General features: G+C 46.7%; 2 protein-coding genes across 9 annotated transcripts in view; both read left to right on the plus strand.

The window, feature by feature from the left end:
• Nucleotides 1–14,924, plus strand: part of NIPAL3 (NIPA like domain containing 3) — a 40,370-nt gene extending 25,446 nt beyond the window's left edge. For 2 of the 4 annotated variants that reach the window (XM_080656913.1, XM_080656914.1), the window contains exons 9-13: nucleotides 1,994–2,082; nucleotides 3,823–3,886; nucleotides 6,559–6,653; nucleotides 7,883–7,914; nucleotides 11,470–14,899. In XM_080656913.1, the coding sequence (XP_080513039.1) occupies nucleotides 1,994–2,082; nucleotides 3,823–3,886; nucleotides 6,559–6,653; nucleotides 7,883–7,899 (265 nt within the window). In that variant the 3' untranslated portion in view covers nucleotides 7,900–7,914; nucleotides 11,470–14,899. Of the gene's footprint in view, nucleotides 1–1,993; nucleotides 2,083–3,822; nucleotides 3,887–6,558; nucleotides 6,654–7,882; nucleotides 7,915–11,469 lie in introns of all 4 variants that reach the window. The other 2 variants (XM_080656911.1, XM_080656912.1) reach the window with 1 other exon arrangement.
• Nucleotides 14,925–21,642: 6,718 nt separating this feature from the next.
• RCAN3 (RCAN family member 3) overlaps nucleotides 21,643–26,735 on the plus strand; it is a 47,071-nt gene continuing 41,978 nt past the window's right edge. For 4 of the 5 annotated variants that reach the window (XR_013959825.1, XM_080654015.1, XM_080654016.1 and 1 more), the window contains exon 1: nucleotides 21,643–21,919. The gene's annotated coding sequence lies outside the window, so the exon portion shown is untranslated. The remainder of the gene's footprint in view (nucleotides 21,920–26,735) is intronic. The other variant, XM_080654014.1, reaches the window with a different exon arrangement.

Raw genomic sequence — 26,735 nt, forward strand, 5'->3', positions numbered from 1 at the left:
CCTAAAACAATGGCAGTTTTATCCTAGGTAGAGAGATTGGAATAATTCCAATATTCCCTCTTTTTCCTATAAACAGTGGTTAGCAAAAGTAGGTTTACAGTTGTTTGTATGGAGAAAAGACATGTAGGTTATGATCCTCCTATCTAATAAAAGAGTAATATGCAAATTAACACCACTCCATTACACCCACAAGCCACGCCCACAAGCCAATCAGGAGCGAATATGCAAATAAACCCAACCAAGATGGCTACGCCACAGAGAGCAAGAGGGAGGCTTGGGTTTCCCCAGCAATGGAGGAAGCCAAGCTTTCCACGTGCCCTTGCCAGCCTAGGCCTCCACTCAAGGCTACAAAGTTTCAATGATAGAAGATAACATCAATCCAAACAGAAATGGCAGCAGCCACAGAGCTGGAAAGAGCAGGAGGCTAGGGTTGCCCCCGGAGATGGAGGAAGCCAAGCTTTCTGCACACCCTGGCCAGCTCAGGCCTCCACTTAAGGCTACAAAGTTTCAATTACAGAAGATACACAAATCCCAACAGAAATGGCTGCTGCCACAGAGCAAGCAGAAGGCTTGGCTCCGCTCCAGGATACAAAGTTTCAATTGTAGAAGATAAATAAACTCCAGATACCAGGGCCTCTGCTTGGGTTGCCAGGGGGCGTGGCTGGCCTGCAAACCACCACAGGCCCCTTGCCCAGGCCGCCCCACGCCCCAAGGGAACCCCCACCCTGATCTGGGACACCCTTCAGGGCAAACCAGCTGGCCTCCACCCATGTACCAGGCCTCTATCCTATCTAATAAAAGAGTAATATGCAGATTGTCCATCACTCCAACACACAAGATGGCTGCCCCCATGTGGTCAAAGATCCTGCCCCCATGTGACACAAGATGGCCATCACAAGATGGCCAGCAAGGGAGGGCAGTTGGGAGGGACCAGGCCTGCAAGGGAGGGCAGTTGTGGGCGATCAGGCCAGCAGGGGAGGGCAGTTGGGAGTGACCAGGCCTGCAAGGGAGAGCAGTTGGGGGTGATCAAGCCTGCAGGGGAGGGCAGTTAGGGGTGACCAAGCCGGCAGAGGAGGGAAGTTGGGGGCAACCAGGCCTGCAGGGAAAGGCAGTTGGGAGGGACCCAGGCCTGCAGGGGAGAGCAGTTGGGGGGGACCAGGCCTGCAGGGAAAGGCAGTTGGGAGGGACCCAGGCCTGCAGGGGAGGGCAGTTAGGGGTGACCGGGCCTGCAGGGGAGGGCAGTTAGGGGAAAACAGGCTGGCAGGGGAGCAGTTAGGCATCAATCAGGCTGGCAGGGGAGTGATTAGGGGGTAATCAGGCTGGCAGGCAGAAGCGGTTAGGGGCAATCAGGAAGGCAGGCAGGCGAGCAGTTGGGAGCCAGCAGTCCTGGATTGTGAGAGGGATCGCAGATTGGAGAGGGTGCAGGCTGGGCTGAGGGACAACCTCCCCCCCCACACACACACTGCACAAATTTCGTGCACCGGGCCTCTAGTTATAAGAATAAACTGTCCCATACTCACAATGATAACCCTACTTTTGCCCACCCCTGTATATTACAGTGATCACATTATTTTTTAAATAAGAAGCAAATTTGTTTTAAAAAAAAATATTTAACAAGACAGAATGTCACTAGTGAATAAGAGTTTCTTGGGAGTGTTAAAGCAACCGGAAATGGTTCTTTTTAGTGGGATGGGGACTCAGGAGATCCAGAAGTGAGGGGAAGGGCATTTTCAGAAACAAGAACCATGTGGTCAAAGGTGTGAGCCAGGGAAGGCATGGCCCTCTTGGGGAACGGGGATGGGCCTCAGGTTATGAATCTGGGGAAGAATAGGAGCAAAGCAGGGACCTCAGACCTAGAGATTCACAGATGGCTTCTCTATGAACCCAAGGACGCATCATCTTCATATTTCAAACCACGGCTGCTACCACCAGCTTTCACCTCGCCTTTCCGACACCCTCACAGCCCACTGACCAGAGTGCTCTTGTATTGCAGGTTTTTAAGTCAAGCCTCACAGATGTACGACTCCTCTTTGATTGCTAGCGTGGGCTACATTCTGTCCACAACCATCGCCATCACAGCAGGTAAGTGTTGCCAGTTGCTAGGTTTCTGTCTCCTACCTTAGCAGCAGGGAGAGTACCCCAGTGTGGAGGGAGGGGGCGCCACCTTGGTCCGAAGGCCAATTCCATTGACTCATTCTGCCCGTGGGAGAAGTGTAGGATTTAGCCCTGGCTGGGTGGCTCAGTTGGTTGGAGCATTGTCTCACACACAAAAGGTTGCAGGTTCAATTCCTGATCAGGGCACACACCTAGATTGTGGGTTCAATCCCCCATCAGAGCGAGTAGGGGAGGCAACCGATCCATGTTTCTCTCTCTCTCTTTCTCTCTCTCTCTCTTTCTCTCTTTCCCTTCCTCTCTCTCTAAAATCAATAAAAGCATATCCTCTGGTGAGGTTTAAGAAGAAGAAGAAGAAAAAAATACAGGATTTAGAGCCGGAAAGACCTGGGTTTGCATCCCAGCATAGACACAGAACTGTGTGGCTCTGAGAAAAATCACTTAACCTCTCTGTGCCTAAGTTCTACATTCATAAAATAGAAGTACTAACACTTACCTCCTGAACTTGAAGTATGTACAATCCAAACGTCCCCTACTTTGTAGAGTTTATGCAAGGCTTCTTTAACAGTTTTTGCCATCATCTGCTAGCGCCACAGCCTCCATTGGATAAGAAACCACAAATTTCTTCTATATAAATTTTGGAGATTATGAGTATATGGAGCATCTACAACATAATAGGAACTCATTCAATGATGATGTTGAGATGATGATGATTATATACTTCTTTTTCCTACTCTACCCCTAATTTTTTTTTTCGTTTTCTTTCTGAGGTGGCTTTACAGGCTGCAAGAATGTTAGAGTTTTGGTTTTTTGTTGTCGTTTTTTTAATCCTCACCCAAGGAAATGTTTTTATTAATTTTAGAGAGAGAGGATGGGGGAGAGAGAGAAACATCAATCAGTTGCCTCCTGTACGCACCCCAACCAGGATCTAACCTGCAACCTACGTATATGCCCTGACCAGGAGTTGAACCTGCAGTCTTTTGGTATATGAGACAATGCTCCAACCAGCTGTGTCCCACTGGCCAGGGCAGAGTTTGTTTGTTTTTAAGTGGCAATAGCAACTAAAACCTTCAGAGTTAAAAAAGGCCAGTAAGAACCAATGTGGCCCAGCTGGTGTGGCTCAGTGATTGAGCACTGACCCGTGAACCAAGAGTTCATTGGTTTGATTCCCGGTCAGGGCACATGTCCGGGTTGTGGGCTCGATCCCCAGTAGGGGGCATGCAGGAGGCGGCTGATCAATGATCCTCTCTCAACCTTGATGTTTCTGTCTCTCCTTCTCCCTTCCTGTCTGAAATCAATAACAAAAATATTTTAGAAATATGTTTAAGACAAAAAAAGAAAGGTGGGGAAGAGGAGCATGAGAAAACTGGTAAATACGGTCTGTAGCGTAGTTCCTGGTATTGTTTCGTTGGGGGGCCTGGAGGAAGGGTACATGGAAACCTTGTACTATTTTTGTGGGTCTAGTATTGTCTCAAAATAAACAGTTAAAAAATGATGGCGATAAGAGGGGCATAGAAAGGGGGAAAAGAGGACAATCTGTTCCCTGAAGTGGCCTCACTTCGGTTCTCCTAATATCTTACTGGGCGCAGGCAGAATCTGTTTTGATCCCTTTGGTTTCCTACAGGGGAGAGAGCTTAGCCAAATCCCAGACAGACTGGCAAGTAGGTGATCTGAAAACAGCTCACCCGCATTTTGCGTTATTTGCTGCAGGCGCAGTATTTTACCTGGACTTCATCGGGGAGGACGCGCTGCACATCTGCATGTTTGCACTGGGGTGAGTCCTGTCCTCCTCTCTGGCCCCAGGGCCTTGTGTGTACAACGCCAGGCAGGGTGCCTCCCTCCCATTATTGCTCCAGCCTCTCAGGCAATCACTGAGGGCCCGGAGCGCTGGGACTGGAGCTTTCTCCCCAGAGGTGAGCACTTTCCTCCCCAAGGGCTTCATTTCCTTCCCCTTCCTTCGCTGTTGGGCTTTCATCTCCCTGTCATTTCTAAAAATCACATTTTAACACATGAAAGGCCTGGTAACCTGACCTCAGATCAAAGAAATACATATTGAAGCTACATGAGCCGCCATCATTTTGCAAAAACTAATAGGATTGATAATATTTCATGTTGGCAAGAGGATGAGGAGACTGTGAGAAGCTCTTAAATGTGGGAGCGGACAATTTGGCCATATCAGTAAAAATTTTAAATGAGCACATTTTTGATGTAGCATTTCATTTCTAATTTATTTTGGGAAAATCATTGAAATGGGACACAAAAACACAGTTTTAAAATCCATGGTATAAGCAAATAATTGGAAGCAACTTAAACGCCCAGCAGTAGAAACAGATTAAATTATAATATATTCATATAATAAATTACCATGGTGCCATTTTGAAAAATTGAGGCCAGTTGATAGGACTGACATAGACCATGTCTAATGATACATTAGATGGAAAAGAAGTTACTTTTTTAAAAAATGTATAGTCTAAGATTCCACAGTTCCACCTCTAGATATATTCCCCACAGAAATTAGTACATATATTGACAAAAAAATGACTTATACATGAATATTTACAGTAGCTTTATTCATAATATGCTCAAATCAAATATAATCCAAATGTCTGTCAATAGGAGAGTGGAAAACAAATTGTAGTATATTCAGATAATGGGTTCAACACAACAATTAAAAATAATGACCTAAGACACACAATAAAGTGGATGAATCTTAAAGACATTTATTGGCTGAAAGAAGCTAGCCATGAAAAGAGTCATACACGCTCCGAGGTAGCTTCCCAGAAGTTCATAAACAGGCAGATTGAATTTGTGGTGAGAGAAGTCACAATGGTGGTTTCTTCTGGGAGGGTTGCATGACGTGGGAAGAGGCTCAGGGACACTTTCTGGAGGGGTGGGGGGATGGAAATGCCTTCTCTGCTGACCTGGTGGTGATCACACGTGTGTGTACACAAATTAAGTGATGGACCTCTATATATATATTTTTTATATTTTATTGATTTTTTACAGAGAGGAAGGGAGAGGGATAGAGAGTTAGAAACATTGACGAGAGAAACATTGATCAGCTGCCTCCTGCACACTCCCTACTGGGGATGTGCCCGCAACCAAGGTACATGCCCCTGACCAGAATCGAACCTGGGACCCTTCAGTCCGCAGGCTGACGCTCTATCCACTGAGCCAAACCGGTTTTGGCTGGACCTCTATATTTAGGGTTTGTGCGCTTTACTGCATGAAAATCATACCTCCATTTTTATTTTATATGTATTTTTTAAATTTTTATATATTTTATTGATTTTTTACAGAGAGGAAGGGAGAGGGATAGAGTCAGAAACATCAATGAGAGAGAAACATCGATCAGCTGCCTCCTGCACACCCCGCACTGGGGATGTGCCCGCAACCAAAGGACAGACCCTTGACTGGAATCGAACCTGGGACCCTTCAGTCTGCAGGCTGAAGCTCTATCCACTGAGCCAAACCGGTTAGGGCCGTGGTCAGCAAAATAAGGCTTGCGAGCCACATGCGGCTCTTTGGCCCCTTGAGTGTGGCTCTTCCACAAAATACCACGGCCTGGGCGAGTCTATTTTGAAGAAGTGGCGTTAGAAGAAGTTTAAGTTTAAAAAATTTGGCTCTCAAAAGAAATTTCAATCATTGTACTGTTGATATTTGGCTCTGTTGACTAATGAGTTTGCCGACCACTGGTTAGGGCTATATATTTTTTTTAATAAATATGTTTTTATTGACTTCAGAGAGGAAGGGAGAGGGAGAGAGCGATAGAAACATCAGTGAAGAGAGAGAATCATTGATCAGTTGCCTCCTGCATGCCCCCTACTGAGGATCGAGCCCGCAACCCTGGCATGTGCCTTGACAGGGATCAAACCATGACCTCCTGGTTCATGGGTCGATGCTCAACCACTGAGCCACACCAGCCAGGCCCTACTTCCATTTTTAGAACGTGTGCTTGTTTATCCAGGTTCCAGGGAAAAGGAAGAAAAAAAAAATTACTCTGGAAGAATATACACCTATCTGAGGGAGTGGGACTGGGAGAGTACAAGGACTTTCCAATTTTCACTTTCTCTACTCCTGTATTGATTACACTTAGGCTTTTGAGAACATTTTAAATTAAAACAGATATGTTTAAAGGCAAGGTTCTGAGATCCAGGATAAGTGGAAGTAAAGAACCATGAGAGTTTTGCCTGGGCGAGTCTAATTTATCCTGATTAAGGCTTGTGCAGAGTGTAGGGCACGTGGGGCTATTATTTACCTCACGTCTGCTCCCCGCGGTCCTCAGGCCCAGCAGCCTCTCAGGGCTGCTCTGCGTGAACGCCCCCTCCCGCAGCCCGAAGCCCGCAGCCTTCTTTCTCCCGACTTCCATTGCCTGGGTTTGAAAGGACCCCTCCCAGCCTCACTCTGGCCTTATTTCTCTTCCTCCCTTATCTCTATGTCCCTCAGGTGCCTCATCGCATTCTTGGGCGTCTTCTTAATCACACGGAACAGGAAGAAGGCCATTCCATTTGAGCCCTATATTTCCATGGATGCCATGCCAGGTAACGTTAAAATCCCGTGTCTCCAGCTGGCCTGCTCATCCATATAGAATGACTGCTGCTTCCTGTTTAAAAAGAGACAACCTGAGGCTGCGTTTGGTACAGGGGTCGTGTGCTGTGCCGTTATGGTGTGGTTGTCGTTCTTTCTTTTCTTTTCTTTTTTTTTTCCAGTCTCAGTGTGCAAAAGAGGAGGCCATGGCCGAGGAGCCTCAGTTGGTTTTGAGCACATCTTGCCAGTTCCCCTGTCTATTTTGGGATCTTTTAAAGACAATCCTGATTCATGCTGGATATAATTAATTATGATCTGCAGCACCAGGCTTCATGCCTGCAAAAGGAAAAACCCATATATTTAGTTGGAATGGAGTGATCAGAGAGGGGAAGGAAAGTAGAATGAATGAAAAAAAAGAAAAGAAAAAAATAAAGTAGAGTGAATGAAATTCAAATACTAAAACCTCGCTCCTTAGACCACAAAGGAGTGGATTGCTCTGGAAAACCTAATTTCCCAGGGAGCTAAGGGTTCACGCTGAGAAGCACAAGCTCAAATGTCCTTAAGGCCTAACAGTAACATGAATGTGTGAATCAGCAAAGTATTGCACACAAGGGGGTGGTGTGGCCTGCGGAGAAGTGGAGAGTCTCTGTCCCGCCTGAAGGGACCCAGGTTAGAAAAGTTAGGATGTTGGGCCACCCCCATCCACATTTGCTGACCTAATTCTGATTTGCCAGTGACCACTAGTTTTCACTCTTTAACTCACAATTTGTGTTTCCAGTCTATTAGAGAGAACTCTCTCCCACTCTTCATTAAGACAGTCCAATGAACAAAATGTGGTCACATTGATGGCTTAGAGTGCTGCTTGGTGTAGAACTCTGTGACGTAGGTGTGTTCTCAGGGCTGACTGAGGTGCCCCTCCCTCAATGACCACAGGGTGTATGTGTCTACTTGTTATATTATTTCCCCACCTCTTGCCATGAAGCCATTGTCTGTCATTCTTGCCGGTACCAGCCCGCAATTCCGGCTGTTACCGGCATAGCAACTCCGTGTCGGTCTTCTCATTTGACCCAACGTGTTTGAATTGTGCATAAAATTAAAATAAGTGAGCTCTGAGTTGGGGCCTTCAGGCTTCTCTGAGGCGTTAAGTGCATGAGCTTTAGTGCATGGACTTTTTAAACATCTAACCTGGCTGCTCAGATGCCTTTTTTGCTTACTTCCTTGTTCTCGGCTGTGTTCCGGATAGATGAGGGCGCTGGATAGCTGAATTCCAGATAGGTGAGGTGTCAACCCTGTGTGTGTGCAAGTGTGTGTCCGTATCTGTGTGTTGGTGTGTTGACAAACTGTGTATGTGTATATACTTGTATGCGTATTCGTATATGCTCATATACAGATGTGTTTTCGGGTAGAAAATGCTAGTAGAAGGTAATCCTAAAGACCAACATGCTGTGTGGCCTGTCTGTGGATGTGGCTCTTGCTTCCTCACTGTACCGTGTGACCAGTGGGAAGTAGGTGTTGAGGAAAGGAGGCCCCGCCCTATTGCTGTGGCATGTCACACACTTCTGAGTAGACGTGTGTTCTGCACTGTGAAGAGCTTGGGCTTAGAGTTCAGATGATCTGGATTCAAATCCCAGCTCTACCCCTTACCCGCTCTGCAACCTTGGCCTCTGACCCTCACCTGTACATTGGGACTCCTTTCAGGGTGGCGGGATAACATGTTAAAGGCCCCCTTGCTCAGCGTCTGGGACATGGTAGATGCCTGGTTACATTTGGTTCCACTTCCCTTTTGCTTTAAAAAAAAAAAAAAAACCTTTGAAAATTTTGAGCACGTGTTTGACCTGAATCCAGGTGGAACTTGAAGAATAAAACTGCTTACACAGAGTGGCTTTTCAGGCCATTTGGTTTCCCTGGTCAGCATTTGGACCTTGCTTTCGTTCTGCCTAGACTGGTGTCTGCACGACAGACTAGCTACTGTTGAGGAGGCATTAAAATCCCAGAGAATCACTACATGCCACCCTTTGGAGAAGCTTTAGGAAGTTCTAGCACTGGAAAGGCATGTAGAGAGTGAGAGAGAGAGAAGCAGCCCCTGCTAGGTGGGAGCTGGGCCTCGGGGTTCCTGGCTGAACACAAAGGGCTTCACAGAACACCCCCATCAGACAGGCCACCTGTGACCCTGATGGGTCAGGGCACAAACAGGGCCACCCCAGAATCATGCCCGAACAAAGATGACAAGGGGACATTGTCCAAACCACAAAAAGGAGCAACCACCCCCTCACATGAGTGACTGCTGCTCTTTACCAATCACAGTGTTAGCCTCAGTCTGGTCTTCTCTCCTTCTGGATAAGAATTATTCAGATCCTCAATTATAGAATTACTAGAGGCCCAGTGCATGAAATTAATGCACAACGGGGGGGGGGGGCCCTCAGCCCAGCCTGCACTGTCTCCACTCTGGGACCCCGAGAGGGATGTCCGACTGCTCATTTAGGCCCAATCCCACCAGGACTGCTGGCTCCCAACGCTCGCCTGCCTGCCTGCCTGATCACCCCCTAACCACTCCCCTACCAGCCTGATCAATGCCCAACTGCTCCCCTATCGGCCCGATTGCCCCTAACTGCCCTCCCCTGCAGGCCTGGTTGCCCCCAACTGCCCTCCCCTGCTGGCCCAGTCACCCCTAACTTCCCTCCCTTGCTGGCCTGGTCACCCCCAACTGCCCCACCCCTTGCAGGCCTGGTCCCCCGCAACTGCCCTCCCCTGCAGGTGTGGTCCCCCCTAACTGCCCTACCCTACAGGCCTGGTCCCCCCCAACTGCCCTCCCCTGCAGGCCTGGTCCCCCACAACTGCCCTCCCCTGCTGGCCCTCTGTGTCCACATGGGGGCAGCCACCTTTGACCACATGGGGACAGCCATCTTATGTGTTGGAGTGATGGTCAATTTGCATATTACCCTTTTATTAGGTAGGATCCCCACTTCCTGACAGCATCTAATCCAAAGCAAAGTCCTGCTTCCTAAACCCTCCCCCAATGACCTAACACAAACCTAAATAATAAGTTCTTTCTGATGTAATACCTTCTTACTTAAACACCCCCAGTTCCCCATGGTGTCCACCTCCCTCATTGCAATGGGCCAGTAAAGCCAGATTTGTTAGGCTCCAGGTGTGCTCCTGGTGGTTTGTGGCCAGAGAGCATTGACAAAATCCAAAAGCAACCATGCCTCCTGGTGAGGCAACTCTCTTCCCTGAGGGTTAGGCATCCCTTCATCTTCCCCCAACCCCCAAATTCAGACCACAGACTCTTCAACTGTATCCTTCAAATGACCATCAGCTAAGGCTCGTGCAATGTGGGAACAAGGGTCCTTCCACAAACTGCGTCTTCCCAGCCCCTCTGTAGAGTGAATAAGAGCACGGGCTTTGGTGTCAGCTCCCAGCTCTGTCTCTTACTAGCTGTGTGACCTTGAGCAAGTTACTTCACCTCTCTGAATCTGTCTTGTCCTGAAAACGAGGAGAGTAGCCTCTCTTTGTCTTGGGATTTTTGGAGATTACGTGCAGGTAATCTATAGGGTGGCCCACACAGCATTCCACTTAAGAGTATGGGCTTCGGAGTCTAAACCACCTGAGTGTGAATCCTGGTGGCACTGCCACTTAATAGCTCTGTGGTCTCCAACTGCCTCATTTTCCTTATTGGTAGTTGTAAGGACCAAATGAGATAAAACTTTATAACCATTTGAAAACAGTGTCTGCCCCCAGCTAAACATTCAGTACATGTAACTGTTATCATTATTGCTGTTGTTACTATTACTATTTAAAGCGCTTAGCCCAGCCCTAACTGGTTTGGCTCAGTGTATAGAGCGTCGGCCTGCGGACTGAAAGGTCCCAGGTTCGATTCCAGTCAAGGGCATGTACCTTGGTTGTGGGCACATCCCCAGTAGGAGGTGTGCAGGAGGCAGCTGATTGATGTTTCTAACTCTCTATCCCTCTCCCTTCCTCTCTGTAAAAAGTCAATAAAATATATATTTTTTAAAAAAGCGCTTAGCCTAGTGTCTAAGGCCTATTAAGCAGTCCGGTGTCCGCTGTTATTATCATCATTGTGCTTTTATAGAAATAACTTTGCATTCAATGTCTCATGACTCAGTTTGGGAGCGAGAGAATTGGAAGGGTCTTAACTCCCTACAAGGTAAGAGTTGGCTTCAGAAAAGACCAGGTCCCACCTGACTAGCAGGGGGGTCGGGGGGGGGGAGCAGTTGTAGAATAAGGGTAAAGGAATTCATGGCTCAAGTCTTTGCCCTCAAATGTAAGTAGAAATCCAACATCAGTGTGCCCAGAAGTAATAAGATTAATCACACCTTCCCCTCTATGTGGATCTGGGATATTAATGTTCAGGTCAAAACTCTCCCTCTGAGCATCATGATGCATCTGTCACTATGATGTGTCTGTGACACAGAACTTCTGTCAACACTGTAATGAGGTTTCCTGGATCCTAATTTCATCCAGCAGAAAAGTGATGGCATCTACCATGTCCAGAGCACAGCTGTGGTTCCATGCCCCTCGCCGCCCAAACGATGTCCCCCCCTCATTCTAGGCCAGCCGAGGGTTTCTCTTGACAGTGGCTGGTCTGTGTGCCTAGTTCCTGAAGATGCACCCCTTCTTGCTTAGCAACCATAATATTTCTAGTATATATTTATGGGTGTTCTTTTTTCAATCTAAAGCCTTTAGGAATTTGACAATGTACATGATCAGCTCTCGAGCGCTCTAGTTAGCCTGTGGTGGGACAGCGGAAGGTACAGTCTCCTTCGGCCCCCTCACCACATAATGATTGGGGGGAAATGGGTTTCATTTCAGGGATGCAGAACATGCATGACAAGGGGATGGTAGTCCAGCCCGACCTCAAAGCTTCCTTTTCCTACGGGGCCCTGGAAAACAATGACAACATTTCTGAGATCTATGCTCCGGCCACACTGCCCGTCATGCAAGAAGAACACAGCTCCAGGAGCACCCCCGGCGTTCCCTACCGAGTCCTGGAACACACCAAGAAGGAGTGAGCCCACCCCGAAGGAGACTCCCCTCCCCTCCACTTGCAGCTGCGCAAGCTGTGCCCACAGCGGTTCAACTCTTCGTTCTAAAACTTGCCTTTCAAGTTGTATTTTTTTAAAAGCCGGGAACTGCATGGAGGGGGATCTTGAGAAGGCTTTGTCTCTGGCTGAGGTTATGTTTACCCTGGTCTTGGACGTTTCCGATGTCAGGGGTGAGGGGAGGGGACAAAAGCAGTATTCCCGGTGGGTGGTCGGGAAGCAGCCTCTGCCTGGTGAGTGCAGCGGGTTTAGAAAGCCTTACCCTCCTTGACGTTGGTGACTGGGCTTCCTCGGTCAATGACCAAAGCTTGCCAGAGCTCAAGCCGGCCCGAGATTCTGCTCGTCCTCTCCAAACCCCGTGCGAGGCTGGAGACCTCTCAGTCTCGCCTTTCCCCGCCTCCGGTGCAGGCCTGCTGGCTACCCTCTCACGTGTGTTTCCATATTTGAGGTAACGTTTGTGTCGACGTCACATGGCTAGTGGGTCAGCCCTGTCGTCGCCTGTAGGAAATGCACTCTGCCCTACCCTGTCTGTGCCCTCCCAGGGAAATGTGCTTGGTTGGTTTAAAGTGGATCTACTCGGAAAACTAATTTGGTTTTGGTTCTGTGAACTACTTGATTGCTCCCCCCGCCCCCAAAGGAACTGGGAAGACGGGGTAGAATAAGGACAGGGGCAGAGTGATGGCACAGCAGCCCATAACGGAGGAAGAATCCCTTTCCATCTTACAAAAGGCGATTGCCTCACTTGTAAAAGGATAGACAGGAAATCTGGCTGTTTTACGCGTATTCTCCTGCACACCAATGCCCTCTGGTAAGATTGGGGGGGGGGTGCTCACTTCAGAGACAGCATCGCTCCCCTCCCCTCCGTTCTCATTATACGTCGATACACCAAGCCTGAGTTATTGGTTCATTTTCCTGGCGTCATTAGAGACTGCTTGGGTCCTCATCCCCAGGCACGTGTCTGGGAGGCGCACACATCCTCAGAAATGGAGCCGCAGCCCCCTCTTTTTGGCTGCGTTCGTACTGTCTTCATCCCCGTGGTCGGCAAACTGCGGCTCACGAGCCACATGCGGCTCTTTGGCCCCTTGAGTGCGGCTCTTCCACAAAATACCACGGCCTGGGTGAGTCTATTTTGGAGAAGTGGCGTTAGAAGAAGTTTAAGTTTAAAAAATTTGGCTCTCAAAAGAAATTTCAATCATTGTACTGTTGATATTTGGCTCTGTTGACTAATGAGTTTGCCGACCACTGGGCTAGACTGTGTATTTTCGAGAATGGCAGGAAAAGGTTTGCAAATCTTAAGTTCCGCCCCCCTCCCCAGGGAGTTTATTGAAAATGCAAATTCCTACACCCCAACCACAGGTACTCTGATGAAGTGGGACAGGGGTAGGGCCCAAGCGTCTGCATTCTTAACTCACAGCCCAGGTGGTTCTGATGCAGGTAACCCAAGGATCGCACACCTTGAAAGCCTAGTCACTGAGAGAGACAGTCTGCTTTAAAAGCCCCAGGGGCAGACACACTCCTACCGGGAAGCGGGAATCGCCATTCCTTGTCTCCTCCCTGGGGTTCGCTGGGCAGGTCACAGAATCCCCATAGGATCAGGGGCACCTCCATTCATTGATTCCTGCTTAGAGCTGCACTTCCTGCTTCCCTCAGCAGCCTTTAACTCACAGGCAAGATAACAGTGTTAACAGACCAGTGTTGGTAGATCATTAACCTTTATGGATTGTGCTTAATACTGATGTAGTTCCTTGACTTCAAAAAAACTGTCTCTGTTGCCTGTGGTAACCGTTTCTGTATTGTATCTTAACCACGTCTGTATTGTGTCTTACATGCCTAAGAGGGCAGCGGACAGTGAATGCCCTTTTCCCCTTTAGGGTAGGTATCAACTCAATGCAACGATATTTATGCGGCACTTAACTATTTTTTAAGCATTTGGATGGTGAGGGCAAAAAGAGTAAAGAGTGGTTCCTGCCCTCCAGGCCAGCAGGGGGAGACACAAACACCCAGAAACGGCAGGGAAACTGGCAGGGCAGGCCAGGTGCAACAGGGGATCACAGAAAATGTCAGTTTTGGGGGTCCTGCTAAAGGTCAGGTCCTGAGCCTAGAATGAGGTATTCAAAATGGAGGTGATTTGGGCCCCACTCATTGATGATTGGCAAATCTAGCTAAGTTTTGGACAAAGCATGGGAAGTCCAATGATCATCCCCACCCCCACCTCCCAGGCAGAGGAGCCAGTGTTTGCAGAGGCACAGAAATAGGGAGGGAGGGGTCACAGGGGGAGCCAGGGCCGGTGGTGGGAGATGAGCCTGGAACAATAAGCAGTGGAAGCCAATCACAGAGGGCCTTGAGCGCCCGGTGGAGGAGCTTAAAGTTACAGAAGGCCTGGGAGTCCTCCATGGCTCATGAGGAAGAGAATGGGGATCGGCACTGATTGGGAAGGAGGCCTTACGCAGTATGGAGAAGCTGCAGTCCTACAAGAACAGAACACAAAAGGGGGATTAAAATCCAGTCTCGCTGCTATTCAGGGGAGGGGGACATCAACTTTCCACTCGCATCCCTGAATCGTCATGTGTTCTCATGGCTCTGTTATCCCAAGCCCTCCCGAATGCTCCAAGCACATTAAATGTCACGCCTCTCTCTCCTTTCTAGCAGCCACGAAGCTAAACTAGGCTGTAAACTTTTCAGTTGTTCTGTGGTCTTCCTCTCCCCACCCCGGGGTCCCCCTCGTCTAGAGGCTGGGATTCTGGTTTCCCTGATCAGTTTTGACAAAAGTTCAGCGCCCCCTTCCCTTGACCCCTCCCATGAAGCTCCAGGTCTGATACCATCCCATTAAGCTTGAGATCCCGTGGGGGGGCGGGGTTTGCAGCATGGAATTGGACGTTGGGTGGGGGAGGGAGGACTGACATCTCCATTACTTTTGTGGTGGAAACCAGCCAGCTTGATGGTGCTGTGTGGATACAAGTCATGGGTGGTGGTGTGGAACCTCCCTGCAGCCTTGTGAATTCTAAATCTGGTCCAACACTGGCTGATAAGCAAAAAGAACTGTGTGTTTCTCTGAGAAGCTATGTAAATGAAGTCACCTTAGAATATATTCTATGTGGATGCTTATATTTTGTTAACTTCTTGACTAATATGGCATGTCTTATTTTTCAAAAAACGTGTGTGCTAGGTGCAAAGAAAAGTATAAAGTGGTATTTAATTTTAAAACAACCCATGTGATATCTGTTGAGTTTGCGTCTTATATTTGGCTAATTTTTTCTAGAGCAGTTGAACTTTTATGTATATTTTACCACATCTTTTTAAAAAAAGAAACCCAGTACCCTTTAGCTATCCTTCCCTATACCCCTATCCCACCCTCCCAGCCTCTGGTAACCACTAATCTACTTTCTGTCTTTCTAGATCTCCCTACTTTGGATTTTCATATGAATGGCATCTGATAGACTCTCGATTCCAATAATTACAGGCTGTTGTTGTTCCTTGTGATTAAGCCCCTATCCCAGTGGTCGGCAAACTCATTAGTCAACAGAGCGGCAAACCGCGGCTCATGAGCCGCATGTGGCTCGCGAGCCACGGTTTGCCGACCACTGTGATATGTGGACTTGTGTGCCTGGCTTCTTTGCCCTCACATGTTTTCACAGTTCATCCAAGCTGTCGCATGTATCCATACTTTGTTCATGTTTATGGCTGAATATCCTCTTACCTTTTAAATGTTAATAATCGCAACTTCTTTCCTTGGTTCCTTTCCTTCTCGGAATGGTAGCTGCTTTCTGCAATTGCTACTCCATAATCCCCCAGAGTTCTTTTTACCTGTTCACTTACTAGTCAATAACTTTATACGTATCTAGGTAACAATCCTTTATATTAAATTTGTTTTGTAAAATATTTTTATTGATTTCAGAGAGGAAGGGAGAGGGAGAGAGTTAGAAACATCAATGAGAGAGAATCATTGATCAGCTGCCTCCTGCACGCCCCACACTGGGGATCGAGCCCACCACCTGGGCATGTGCCCTGACAGGGAATTGAACCATAACCTCCTGGTCCATGCTCAACCACTGAGCCATGCCAGTTGGGCTTAAATTCTTTTTTTGAATTTTTATTTTAAAAATGTTTTTTATTTCAGAGAGGGAGCGGGAGAGAGAGAGAGAAACATCAATGATGAGAATCACTGATCGAATGCCTCTTGCACACCCCCTACTGGGGATCGAGCCTGCAACCCAGGCATGTGCCCTGAATGGGTTGAACGGGGACCTCCTGGTTCATGGGTCAGTGCTCAACCACTGAGCCACACCAGCTGGGCTTATATTAAAGTCTTCCTGTTCAAATCACCAGTCTCCAAAAGGCTGTCAGTGTGACTCCTATCTCCTGACTGATAGTCAAGAAAAATCAAAATAATTTTAGTCCCTGGGCTATTCATGCAGCTGCCCATTTTTAATGTTCCATTTTCTCCTAGGCTCTCTCTGCACCCCTTCCTTTCTGATTGGTCATTTGGATCTTATTCTCAATCCATCTGCCACTCAAATTAATCAGGAAATAGTATCTCCTAACAAATTCAAGGATTGCATTGTTTATTTTATTTTTTTAATATATTTTATTGATTTTTTACAGAGAGGAAGGGAGAGGGATAGAGAGTCAGAAACATCGATGAGAGAGACACATCGATCAGCCGCCTCCTACACACCCCCTACTGGGGATGTGCCCGCATCCAAGGTACATGCCCTTGACTGGAATCGAACCCGGGATCCTTCAGTCCGCAGGCCGACACTCTATCCACTGAGCCAAACCGGTTAGGGTGTGGGATTGCATTGTTTAAAGAACAGCTCCTTCCAGGCTGTGTAGCATTCCATTGCTTGAATATACCATAGTTTGTTTATCCATTCTTCTTTTCTTTCAATAGTTTATTGATTTTTAGAGTGGAGGAAGGTAGAGAGAGAAAGAGAAACATCAATGTGAGAGTGTAACATCAATCAGTTGCCTCCTGCACGCCCACTCTCGGATCAAGCCTGAAACCCGGGCATAAGCCTTGACCAGGAATCAAACTGGCAGCCTTTCAGTGCACAGGACGATGCCCAACCAACTGAGCCACACTGGCCAGGGCTATCCATTCTTCTTTTGATAGAAATGTGGGATATTTCCAGTTTGGGGATAGTATGAATAAAAAGCGTTCTTTTTTGGGGGAGGGGTAGACATTTGCTTACATTTCCCTTGGGTATATATCTAGGAGTAGAATTTCTGGGTCATAGGGTAGGTGTACATTTAGCTGGATAACCGGGCAAACAGTTTCCAAAAACAGTCATCTCCACTTACATTCCACCAGCAATGCATGAATGTGAGATGGAGATCTTTCATCACGTCTCTTACTTCCCTAGCACAAATCTAATTTAGAGATTTTAAAGTATTGGCTTTTAAATCTACTCAAGAGTGACAAAATCGGAAATGAAATCGCCTACCTGGAAATTCTCCTGAAAGGCACGAGATGAGTCCCTGAAGATCTGCAGCAGCATCTGACGGGCTCTATTGGGTTTCCCAGGACAGCAAAACACTTGTCAACCTCAGCACAGCTTTCCAGTGGATCCAGCCACAAGGGGTCAATTTCTCTCTTTTTTTTTCTCTCTCTCTCTCTGCCTGAAACTCAAAACTCACAATGATGGGAAGGAGGGTTAGAAATGTGAAACTGTCCAGTTCATTCGTAACAAGCATTTATTACACACTGTGTGCCCAGCACCTTTCTGGACACAATGGTAAGAGGAAAGATGTGGAAGATTCCGTTCTTATTCTCGAGTTTCTCATAACCTAGTTGATAAGATTCAAAATGGAAACTCGTCCTCTGCCCACCACGTAAAGGCTGGTGCTGTTTTGGATTCTGCCCTTTGCCCTTTTGTGTTCTATTCCACATGCTCTTCCTGGGTCATCTCATCTGATCCTATGATTTCAACCACCCCCCACCCTCCCTCCCAAATCACCACGCCTGGCCTGAGTTCACCCTAGGCTACAGACCTATGTTTTCCAACTACTTCCTCAACTCTTCCCTCATGCTCACCACTTACATAGAACTCACCGGTACATTTTGTGAACTTTGCCCTTACAATATAGCCAGAATCCTACTTTTTTTCACCACTTCCTCCCCTATTACTATTGGCCAGGCCACTGTCATCTCTGGTCTGCATTACTGCAGTAGTGCTACCGTAATAATGTATGGCTATCTTATTGCGATTCCTGCTCTTTATCCTTTCCCTTCCTTTTGGTAATAGAAACTTGAATTATATTTTTAAAAATATATTTTTATTGATTTCAACGAGGAAGGGAGAGGGCGAGAGAGGTAGAAACATCAGCGATGAGAGAGAATCGTCGATCAGCTGCCTCTTGCACCCCCCTCCACCAGGGACTGAGCCTGCAACCTGGGCATGTGCCCAGACCGGGAATTGAACCGTGACCTCCTGGTCCATGAATTAATGCTCAACCACTGAGCCACACTGGCTGGGCAGAAACTTGAATTGCTTTTGATGAATGTAACCATCAGGGTTCCAGCAGGAGGTTAATTTGAGGGGAGATTGGTAAAGGTTACTTATAAATGTGTGGGCAAGGTTGAGGGAAACAAGAAGTAATGATAGTATGATACCCTGAGCTTCCATCAGAGAAGAGCCATTACCACCTCTAGGCCAAGAGAAGGGAGACTCTATCAGAACTGGGAGAGAGACCTGTATGAAAACAATCACTTGACAGAAGCCTCAGTAGATGTACGTAGCCTACCTGCCGTGACCTAGAAGGGAAGGGGCCTATGAAATAATACCCTACTTCATCCTCCTCCAACCCTCTGATCTCCTCCCAACATCTCCTACTGGATAAATCTGACTGTAAGCCAGAGGCACCCATTCAAGCCAGCCATGCGGATCAGCTCCCTGAGGCACGAATCAGAAAAGAAAATGGTAGAAGGTAGATCTGAGGGGAAGAAAATACCTCGCACAGGAAGCCACTTCTCCCCAGTGCTCAGTCCATGAGATTTAAGACCTGCTGATCTCAGCCCCAGAGGTAAGTACATGAGCCAAGCCTGAGTTGTGAGAATATCCCATATCCCTTCTCAAGAGAGTGGTTTAGTGATGTAAAGTCACCAAGTTAGACCAATAAGAGTAGTCCTGGGACTTGTGTTGACAGCATGGAGGAAAAGAAACTCTCTTACTGCTGGTAGGGATGTGATTGGAAGTTGTAAGCAGCTATTCTGCCAAGTCATTGGGAAAGGCAGCTTGAGAATGAAAAGTCAACAAGAAGAAAACAGAGTCAAGAAATGGAGAACAAAAACTACATCCTGATGTCACAGTGTAAGCACCTGGATCCAGCCATGCCTGAAGTCCATGACTTTTCTGTTATATGAGTCAATGAATCCCATCATTGCTTAACTCAGTTTGAGTGGTATATTGCATGCAAAAAAATAATGAAACAAAAAAAACTTGAACAATATTTAATACCAAAAACCAACACAAAGGTTTACTTATATGTCCAAATAAGCTGTTATTTCCATGGAATGCCTTTTCCATATACTCCACCTAGAAAACTACTCAAATAGCCTCTTTTTTTGGTTGGTTGGTTTTTTTGTTAATCCTCACCCGAGGATATTTTTCCATTGATTTTTTTTTAATTTTTATTTTTTTAGGGAGAGTGGAAGAGAGAGGGAAAGACAGAGAAACATCAGTGTGATAGAAACACATTGATTGGTTGCCTCCTGTACGAGCCCCGACCAGAGCCCAGGCTGGCAACCGAGGTACATGCCCTTGACCGGAATTGAACCCGGGACCCTTCAGTCCGCAGGCCAACGCTTTATCCACTGAGCCAAATCAGGTAGGGCTCAAATAGCCTCTTAACTGCAGAACCTTCCCTTAATTTTCTAGGTAGAATTGCTCACTTCTTTCTCTGCTTTGTTAGCACTTTACAAATGCCTTTGTGAGTGCATGTATACAACTGTTTCACAATTATCTATTTATTTACCCGTCTCCCCTAGCTGTGAGCCCCTGAAGGGGCAGATCTGTGTGGGCTTCACCATTGGAAGCCCAGTGCCCAGCACAGGGCCTAATACCTCAGGGAAGCTCTGAGTTAAGGCTAAACCAGTCTTTATATTGTGGCATTTCTCAGAGCCATTTCTCTGTTAATGTGCATTATGGATCCTCAGTCAGGGATACAGAATGCTGCAGTTTCCAAACTCATTTGACCGAAAAACTCAGTTTTCGCCAAAGTTGCTGTGTTAGAGGAATTTAGAGAAGAAAAATTACTGCAGTTCTTAGGGTGACCTTAACGAAAGAAGTGACTTTCAATAAATATTTGTTAAGTAAATGAAAGAAAAGAACTTGGTTAGGTCAAGGTGGGAAACAGCAGAAACAACAGAAAGAATGAGCAGGGTGGGGGGAACTTGGGGGGCAATCCTTGGACATAAGTCTCTGATGGTACAGGATCATGACCCAGGTGCTGAGTGCCTGACAACACTGCCTCCTTGATGTTGACCTACAATTTGCTTCACTTAGACTCTGAGGGGGTTATTGGTGGGGGAGGGGAGCAGTGATCAAACTGATTTCCCTCCAGCTGCACATCCTTAAGACAGATTCCTGTCCTGTTCTGCGCCTGTTTCCCTCTCTGTGGTCTAAGGCAGTGGTCGGCAAACTGCGGCTGACGAGCCACGGTTTGCCGCTCTGTTGACTAATGAGTTTGCCGACCACTGTCGTATACTACCCTTTACCTCTTTGCACACAATATGCCACAATTGCCTAATCCTCACAGCTTCCAACTACACGGTAGCTTCCATTTAGTCCAGTGGTCGGCAAACTCATTAGTCAACAGAGCCACAGTTTGCCGACCACTGGAAGGGCAGAGACACAGACTCTCCCCCAAACTTGGTCCAGATGTCTCATAAAAAAACAACAACAATAAAATCAACACATAAGCCCAGCTGGTGTGGCTCAGTGGTTGAGCCTCGACCTATGAAACAGGACGTCATGGTTCAGAGCACATGCCTGGGTTGCAGGCTCAACTCCCAGTGGGGGGCATGCAGGAGGCAGCCAATCAATGATTCTCTCTCATCATTGATGCTTCTATCACTCCCTCTCCCTTCCTCTCTGAGATCAATAAAAATATGTTAAAAAATAAGATAATAATAATGATACCTATCAAAGGAAGCCCCAGTCCTACCACTGTAACTTTGGACAACTCACTGAGCGGCTACGGCCCTTGCTCTATTTGTAAAATAAACGTAATTATGCTTCACTGTCTCCCAGGGCTTCTGGGAGAATCAAGCAAGATTCTGCATGGACAGTGTTTTGTAAAGAAGGGGGGGAAAAAGATCTAAAAATCTAAGCGTTATTAATATTGTTCACAGGGTGCAGAGGGGAGCGGTGGAGGGGCAGGAGGGGGCGGCAGTACCCCACGTGGTTAAGCGCCAGGGATTAGCAGTTGCACACCCAAGCGCTACCTACAGCTCAGCTACCTCCTAGCAGCCTCTCTCGCCTGGCAATTAAGCACATGGGACCCCTCCACATCTATAAAATGAGGATAATACACGGTTCGCTGCTTACCGTGAGGTTAAACGAGGTAAAGCTCGCAAAGCAGGCGGCGCACGGTACATAGTAATTGGCCCTCAGTAAATGCTCATAATATTCCTACTGTTCTCGTGACGGACATACGGGCTAAGCAGGAGGAGGAGATAAACTACTTCTGGCCTCGGTGGGAGGTCGCTCCGGGTCCTGTGGTCATGGGTCCCTCGCGCCCCCGCCCCAGCGTGACAACCCAAACCCCCACGACCTCCCGGAACCAGAAAACCAGCGGCGCCGGCCAAGTGCGCGCGCGCCCAGACCCCGCCCCGCCCCACGGCCGCGCGCCAGGGCGGGGCCGCTTCCTGCCAGCGCCCGGGCCCCGCGCACCCTCGGGCCGCCGACCTCGGGCGCCTGCGCCGGGCGGCTCCGCCGGGGGAGGGGGCGGGCACGGCGGGGCGGGGCGGGAGCGCGCGGGGCTGGGCGCGCGCGACGCGAGCAGCTCGGCTGGGCCTTCACGACGCCGGTTCCCCGGCCGAGGCGGTCTCTCCCGCCGGCGACGAGGGTGTGGCGGCGAGACTGCCCGCACCGACTCTGCTTCGGCTACCGCCCGGTACGTCTCGCCGGGTCCGGCTCCTCCTGGCGTCCGGCTCCCACGCAGCCCCGCCCGGCCTCCGCTGGCTGCCGCCTGCCTGCAGCTGGGCTGCCGAGGCGCAGGTGAGTCCCCTTGGCAGGGTGTGGCGGGCCCCACACCCTGTCTCCGACAGGTATTCAACCAGCACCGGGTCGGGTGTTGAGCACGGGGTGCGCAAAGTTAAACCAAAACAACAACAAAAATGGTGAAAGAGAACGAATGGTGCGCACATGCCCGGGAGGGGTGGGCACTCTGGTGCCCCAGACCCTAGAGATAGTGCGGCGTCCTTGCCTCCTGGGGCCAGCCCCTCTCGTGCCCAGCGTCTCCCCTGGCAGCTCCAGGGTGGTGTCTTGGAAAACAAAACTAAGAAAATTGTCCTCTCCTCTCCTCTCCACCAACAGTGCTCTCCCAGACGACTGTTTGACTTTTGAAAAGCTGACAGGCCCAGCCTGCTCCTGAAGGCAGGGAAGGTGCTGTCGGTGAAACCGAGAGGCCAGAAGTTGGAACCCCCTGTTTCTCTCTCGCTCCTCCTCCCCCGCGATGCATTACTTGTTCACTAACTTCTTGAAACTTGTCTGTCGGCTCCCATCTGCTGCCTGGACCGATAGAGCAACGGTGCTCTGTTTTCAGGTTGCTTCATTCCGGCTTCCGTGCAAAACCTGATCCTCCCCTTCAGGGGTTAGGAGTCTGTGTAGGGAGCTGTTCAGATCCTTGTTTCAGATACAGGCTAGGATGAAAGTGATGTTTCAGGGTAGCACTCAAAGCCAAAACTATTCACTCCCTCTTACAGAAAAAATCACCTAGGCACACTACATCCATTCTAACTTTTCCCAGAAATATGCATTTGGTAAGAGAAGCAACTGACATATTTGTAGCTGTGATTATATATGATTTTTGATGATAACATTTTAAGGTTATTTCATTAGCTCTGGTTCTGTGTATTAAATTACAAAGACACAATATTGAGACTGAGGATAAAGATGTTTGTGCATCATGCACACCTGTCCTTTTTGGTGGGGATTTTATCATGGTATTCTGCAAGTGCACTTGGGGAGCAGGAAGACAATGAAAGGCCTGAAAACTAATAGTCCCCCCCCCCTTTTTTTTTTACATTTTCCTGGATTGGCAGACCTTTTCTGTCTTAGCTTGGGGAGAGATTTCAATGCTTTTAGTGAAAACAAGAGTTTTCCCACTATCTATAATAATAAAAAGGCAATATGCTAATTAGACTGGACATCATTCCAGACGCCCTTCCTGACAAAGCCTGGGCTAGAGGGAAGCCAGCCTAGGTCCAAGGTGCCTGCCAGCGGCCAGAGGAGGGAAGCCGGTGCCGGCAGCTGGGGGAAGGAAGGCCTACTCTTGCATGAATTTTCGTGCAACGGGCCTCTAGTTGAATGATAATATTTGTAAAGCTTTTAGACTTGTGGATGTTAAGGGTTACAAATGAGAACAAATTTTGCACGGTGCTGAAGGATTTTTTGGTTGAAAGACTTAAGCCAAACATCATGAAAAATAGTATGATTTGGAAGTCCATTAAGCCTGTAAATAATGGAAGCTCTAAAGTTCAATATCACTTATTATTTAACACCCCCCCCCCAAAAAAAAAACAGAAATTGGAGGTCAGATAATGGATCTCCATTTTTCTCTTAGAATGTAGAAGTTATAGTAAGGGAAAATGAATTATATATACAGCAGAACAAATAGTATAAGTCTTTTATATCTCTACTTCAATTATTCTTTAAAATCTATTACTTCATATGTTCTGACAGTTGATTTGTGTTGTTTCTGTTTTCTCTCTCAAACTAACAAATGCTATTCCTCATGAGGCACTGAATCTCAATGATTATAATAGGACCAATTCTAGATTATCTATGAAAAGAGGGCATAGGTTATTGAAATATACAAAATATAAAAAATTGACTTTTCACCTATTTTACTTTACAGTTGCACCAATTTTCTTTCCACCACAGCTATAAAAATGTAGTAAAATTCTACCAATATCCCTAGCTGGTTTGGCTCAGTTGTTAGAGCATTGGCCTGTAGACTGAAGGGTCCCAGGTTCAATTCCAGTCCAGGGCACATGCCTGGGTTGCTGGCTCGATCCCCAGTAGGGGGCATGCAGGAGGCAGCCAATCAATGATTCTCATCATTGATGTTCCTATCCCTCTCCCTTCCTCTCTGAAATCAATAAAAATATATTTAAAAATAAAAAAATACAAATGAATTTTTTTAAACATATTTTATTGATATTTCACAGAGAGGAAGGGAGAGGGATAGAGAGCTAGAAACATCGATGAGAGAGAAACATCGATCAGCTGCCTCCTGCACACCCCCCACTGGGGATGTGCCCGCAACCAATGTACATGCCCTTGACCGGAATCGAACCCGGGACCTTTCAGTCCGCAGGCTGACGCTCTATCCACTGAGCCAAACCGGTTTCGGCAAAAAAATACAAATGAATTTTAAAAAATAAAATTCTTCCTGTAAATGGTGAATGAGGACGGAACAGAAAATACATGCTTGTATGCTAGCCATTCAGAACCCCCACAGTGACAATCCTGAAGGTATTTCTTTAAAAGAAATTCAGTCTAAATTTATATTTCAGACATTTTAAAAAGGAATTTAGTCGTTCAACAGCCCCTGTGAATATTTTCCTTATGTTATAGGTGAGAGGACAAACAGAAAGCAAAAAGCCAAGTGACTTTTCCAAAGGTTCTGTAGCAGGGCATTTTAGAGCTGGAGATGGAGTACTTGTTCCCTTCCAGAATTGATCAGTAGCATTCTGAACACATCAAAAATAGTAAGTGCATCCCTGACTGAAGTAGTTTAATGTTCACTTAGTTGAGAAGCATATTCTTTTCGAAAGGAAATTTGGTGCTCGCTTCGGCAGCACATATCTCAAAATTGGAACGATACAGAGAAGTTTAGCATGGCCCCTGTGCAAAGATGACACACAAATTCGTGAAGCGTTCCATATTAAAAAAAAAAAAAAAAAAAAAAAGGAAATGTGTTTTTTAAAACTGGAGGAGGAGGAATTTATCTTTTCTGGTCAGAACTTAAAATGCAAAGCCAAATCCATGTGCTTGACATTTTGACTTGATGGATTACTTTTGTCACAAGGCTTGTTGTAACGGAGCAGATGGTCATGCTACTTGGAGTTTTCCACTCATTTGATGTTTCCATGAAGGAACAATTTGCCAGAAGCCAGCCTCAGCTACAGTTGCACTGGAGATGATGCTGAACTTTGCTTCCAGAAGCTCCTCCCCTTCTGTTGAACCAGTCAGTAGTCAGTCTCCTGGGTTAGTAACCTGAGGGACAGCTTAGTCTTGTCAAAGTTGGCGTTGGGGCAGAGTTAGCAACAACTCCAGTAATAGCAGCATAGAACCGGTATCTTTTTGTAATTTTTTTTCCTTTGCCTTAATAAAACCAAGCTGCTTTTAAAGTACCAGCTGAGATACCTTATAAAATGATTTTTTTCCATGTGTGCTAGGATTGTCAGGTCTCTTGGCTGGCTTTGATCATATCTGTTTCTATTAAAATCTAACAGTCTGGCCAGGGTGGCTCAGTGGTTGAGCATTGACCCATGAACCAGGAGGTCACTGTTTGATTCACGGTCAGGCACGTGCCCAGGTTACAGGCTCAATCCCAGTAAGGGGTGTATGGGAGGCAGCCGATTGATGTTTCTCTCTCATCCATGTTTCTATTTCTCTATCCCTCTCTTTAAAATAAATAAAAACTTATTTTAAAAATAAATAAATGAAATCTAACTGCATTTATAATGTCAGAAATTTTGAAATGGTTGACAATGTTGACTTAAGCTATAGCTAAAAAAATCTCATGGTTTGCCCTTAGCAAGGGAACCATCATCTGACTGGTAATGTCTCTAATATTGTATGTACTGAATTACAACATAAGATTTTGTGAGGCCTTTTCAGCCAGTTCTCTGATTTTAAATCTTTAAACGTTTTCATACTGGAGCCATATTACTACTGCCAGTGGTTGCTCCAGAACTGGTTTTATTGATAGGTCTGTGCTTGAACAGTTTTCTTAAAATTATACAAAGTGTTAGTTTTACTTTTGTAGCCATTTTGTTGCTTGGAATTAGATCATTTGGGTATGTATTTTTCTCATTCTTTTAATATCAAGTACACCTGTGGTCCTTTTGAGTCCTTTCGACCCAACAATGCATTGACATAGATTGTGCCTATATAAAAATCATTATTTAGCATTAACTATATATGCAAAGCATTATTCTGAGCATTTAGCATATATTCTTTCATTTAAGTCTTTTACTAGCCAAGGACTATTATTATTCCCACTAGAGGCCCATTCGTGCACTGGTGGGCTCCCTAGCGGCTTCCAGCTGCCAGCCGGGTACCCCCTCCCTTTCCCGGCCACCCCGCTCCCTGGTCAAACTGCCGGACGAACTCCCGATAGAGGGGACAATTTGCATACTATGCTTTTATTATATAGAATAGGATTTTATAGTTGAGGAAACCAAAAGAGAAGCAAAGCAAACATAGGAGAGCCAGAGTTTAAATCTAGAAAAGTCTGACTATGGAGCCTGATACTAGTCTGATGGGATAGACTTAAAGACTTCAAACTTGTTTACAGCTACTGTCCTATTTCATCAATCCATCCTTTTAAACTGTATCAAATATGTAGTAATGTGTAAGTGAAGAAAATATGACAAGGCTGTAAAGATTATTGAGCTATCTCGGAACAAAGTCAAATAATTTAACAATCTAAAAAAAATTGAAGAGAAAGTAGCTATAAAGGACATTGGGATAACTGAGAAAATTTGAATATAGACTCTGATTTAGATAATAGTAGTATATCAATGTTAAATTGCCTGGTTTTGACCATTGCAGTGTGGGTTAAGTTAGAAAATGATATTCT

The sequence above is a fragment of the Plecotus auritus genome, assembly GCF_963455305.1.
Source record: "Plecotus auritus genome assembly, chromosome: 2".
Classification (NCBI taxonomy): Eukaryota; Metazoa; Chordata; class Mammalia; order Chiroptera; family Vespertilionidae; genus Plecotus; species Plecotus auritus.